Consider the following 3,753-nt stretch of genomic DNA (forward strand, 5'->3'; position numbering starts at 1 on the left):
ATCCTGTTGTCAAACTAGAAAGAAAATGGATTTTCAAAGGTGAACAGTATAAAATACTGTGGCAACTTTTGGGATGCTTGGCAACCTAAATTCTATTATCCACAATGATATATGAATCTTGACTTCAAAAAGATTTTACACTTGCTTTATCTAAGCTCCTATTTCATAAACCATGAAGGATGTCCCAACATACAGTTTGAAGAGTTATATCCATGATTGAATGTGATCACTGGGACCCATTTACTTTTCCCTCAAATGTCTTTCTGGAAAAAATAGCACATTGAGTAGAGTAAAAAGCTTAGGAATTTGGTAAGAACTAAGTTGCTTCCAGAAATTTCCAAAACACAAAAGCAGCCAGCCAAAGGCATAATATTTAACAGGTTGATTCCCATTATTTTGGAGGAGTGAGGTTAGGGAAGAAGAGGCATGGGATTAGAATCCCATCATTTTAATTGAATTGTTTGATTTCATTAAGAAAGTGCTATCAAATTAATAGCCAAAATTGAAATATTTGTTGAGTGTTCTGCCTGTGCAAGGCCCTGTACTAGGAGGCACAGAGATATAATGAAAAGTACAGTTCTCTTTCACAAGGTTTTTACAGTCCAGAGAGGGGAATGTGACACCTTATCTCAAAAATGACTAATGATCTTAATATATTTTTGAGAACTTCTCTGAAGAATACATTTTTTTAGCATTGATTTTGTTCATTCTCAAACTCTACCAACTTACTGAGGTTATTGACGAAGCTCTTTAGAAGGTGTAAGTAAGTAGACTAGTGCGCCCATATAGTGAGTAAAGCAAATGCCTTGAATCTTGCCATTGACCTAAGTGCACACTGCAGATTGGAGTGTGACCAGAGAGTTCTGGCAGCATCACTTCCAGAATTGTGTTGTTTGCCTGCTGGACTACACAACATCTTCTAAGAGTTGGTGGAGTCAAGAGATTAAACATTTTACTATCAAATTTACAGTAAAGAAGCAAAGCCCTGAGCCCTCCTCAGTTTCTTATTAACAGCTATCAGACAGAAAGGAAATTCAGCTTCAATTTCCAAAGGGGTTTCTGGAGATACACTTGTGATTTTTCTAAATTTAAGTGTATGTATGGACCGGGGGAGATACTTTCCTTCATTACGAACCAAATGGATTTTGATAAAGATAACTAAGAAAATAAAAATTTTAATGAAGACTCTGTAGATAAATTGCAAATAGGAGGCTGTGTCTGAGGTTAGGTTTTGGAATCCATAAAAAAAGGATTTGGGAAATGTCATTGTTGTTGTTGTTGTTGACTTGTGACAAATTCCAACTGCACAGATAACTTAAGAGTCCTGCTTTTCCTAACTATGAGTAAGACTGTGTCCCAAATGCAGGCAGTGCTGTTCACCACCAAGTCACTCTTTACATTAAGAGCTTGGTTTATTCATGCAATGGTAAAGCAAACTAATAAAAGTAATTCAATCCAATACCATGTATATTATTTTGTTCCCATTTTGATTAGCTTTGATGGTATTCAAAAAGCAATATTTTTTATTTGTGTTAGTTTTAGAAATATATATATTTATTTATTCTTGTATGTGTATATATGTATATATAAATTCCTATATACATATAGGAATAAATATATTTGGGTACTTGTAATGAATTAGGAGTAATTTGCTTAATAAAGAAAATAAAATACTGAAGAACTGCATATCTACTTAATTAAAAGCTATTAATATCTCAATTTAATCTTTTTTAAAAATCACAAAAATATATCTATATTTCCAAGTTGGCACAGAAAACTTTCAAGTTAATTATCTGTACTCTCGTCAGCTTTTTGAGGAAATATTACAAAACAGTACATTTGCCAATCGGTGTAAATTAGTTTTAAACATTCCACGTTTACTCAGAGAAACACTTTATATCATCGCCCCCAAATAGGCCTTTAGTACCATCAGGAAACTAGCAGCGTACTTGGCATGAAAAACAAATCCACGTTTTTATTTATATCTTACAAAATCTATATTTTAATAATGTGTACGCAGTTTAAAAAAATACAGAGCGCTCATGCCCATGTACTCTACCGACGAAAGGGTCTGACTCTACATCATGCATGCAACACAATGCACTAAGAGTAAATGCACGTACACGACAGGAAGGTAGCTCTGTTTTGAGCGTACACAAGTAATGGATACTGTAACTTCACCGGAACAGGACAAACTTACAAAGTTTAAGAACGTGATTATTTCTCTGAGGACTGGAACAGCAGAATAGCCTACTCTTATTTTTTTTAAAGACTGTTTTCCCTCAAAGTAGCCCAGAAAAGGGGCCGGGGACATTACTTTCACAGCAAACAAAACCATTCACAAGATCCAGTAATGGCATCTACAAAATACAGAGGAGGGGAAAGGAAAGGCAATAAAATGATTGTGTCCACAGGTCTGATGTTGCGAATATAGGTAACCTGAAAGTTTACTAATGACATTGGAAGAAAGCATCCTTCGCACGGCAGGCTACGTGGGCAAGGGCGGCTCCGCCTCGCCGGGCGCCCTAGGTGGCCGCCTGGAAGGGCTCCGGCTGGAGGCCGAAGAGCCGGGGGCCGTAGGGCTCGCTCTCGCCCGGCAGCTTCGCGCCCGCGAACGGGAGGTAGTAGTCGCGGCCGAAGTGCTCACAGTGGAGACCGACCCAGTCCCGCTCCGAGCCGAATCGCTCGGCCTCGGCCAGGATGCGGGTCAGAGCCATGATGTAGCTCAGCGCCATCTGCAGGGTCTCGTACTTGGACAGCTTTTTATCCTGGCCCCACTGCGGCACCACCCTGCGCAGGCGGTCGAAGGCCGTGTTGAGCCCCTGCATGCGGCGGCGCTCGCGCGCGTTGGCCGCCAGGCGCCTGCGCGCCGCGCTCTCCGGCCGCCCGGCCCCGGCGCACGAGCCCGCGCACTCGCCGCCGCCCGCGCACTGGGGCGCCGCGCGCGCTCCCGCCGGCGGGCCGCGGGGCTTGCAGGACTTCATGCCCGGCCTGCGGCGGCGAGGCGCCCGGCTCGCCCGCCCGCTCGGCTCCCGCGCGTGGGCTCGTCTGTCGGGCCGCTTCCCAGCGTGGCTCTTCTTAGCGAGTAAGTCGCAAACAGAGCAACTCACGTGCAGTCAAACAGTTCACAGGGGCCAGTGCGGGACTCGGCCTTCTGTCCTACTGGATAACCAGGTTGACGTCTCTACACTTGCCCCAGGCGAGGGGAAATTGAGATGCTCAAGAGAAAGTCATTTGCTCAAGGTGAAGTTGAAAAAGAAAAGGAAACCTTCCAGCAGAGTTTGGTGGGGCTGGTTCGGGGAAGGCCTTTCAGGTCCTCTGGGAAAGCCCGAGACTCCTTTTCAGGAAGATGAAATCTTTCCCGAAGCTCAGATGGGGAAGGAGCGCTTTTAGCGCGGTAGCTGTCGGAGAGTGCGGGATGAGTCTTGGAGGGAGGAGAATTTATAGCAGAGGGCTGAGGAGGGAACAGGTGGTGGCAGGTGGGCGGGCGTCCCTCGGCTTCCATCTCAGCACCTTCCTACCCTGGGAACTGCGGGGGGAGGGGGCGACGCACAGCAAAATCCTGACATTACAGCCTTAGTCTGTTGAAGTTTCTCCAAAGCTATGTCCAACACTAACTAACACACCATCTGGAGTGGCCTGGCTGTCCTTAAAAGAATAACAAGGTGGGGGTGGGGGACAGCTTGATCTATCTTTTCCCATATCATCTGCGGGCAGCTTACGTATCAAAAACTTAACGGAGGTTTTTAAATT

General features: G+C 44.4%; 1 protein-coding gene across 1 annotated transcript; it reads right to left on the reverse strand.

The window, feature by feature from the left end:
* Window positions 1-1,978: 1,978 nt before the first annotated feature.
* ATOH7 (atonal bHLH transcription factor 7) lies at window positions 1,979-3,385 on the reverse strand. Its single transcript, XM_045568222.1, has one exon. The coding sequence runs from the start codon at window positions 2,982-2,984 to the stop codon at window positions 2,526-2,528; it is 459 nt and encodes a 152-aa protein (XP_045424178.1). The 5' UTR covers window positions 2,985-3,385; the 3' UTR covers window positions 1,979-2,525.
* Between the last annotated feature and the right edge of the window lie 368 nt (window positions 3,386-3,753).

This window comes from Lemur catta, chromosome 14 (assembly GCF_020740605.2).
Source record: "Lemur catta isolate mLemCat1 chromosome 14, mLemCat1.pri, whole genome shotgun sequence".
In the NCBI taxonomy this organism is placed as follows: Eukaryota; Metazoa; Chordata; class Mammalia; order Primates; family Lemuridae; genus Lemur; species Lemur catta.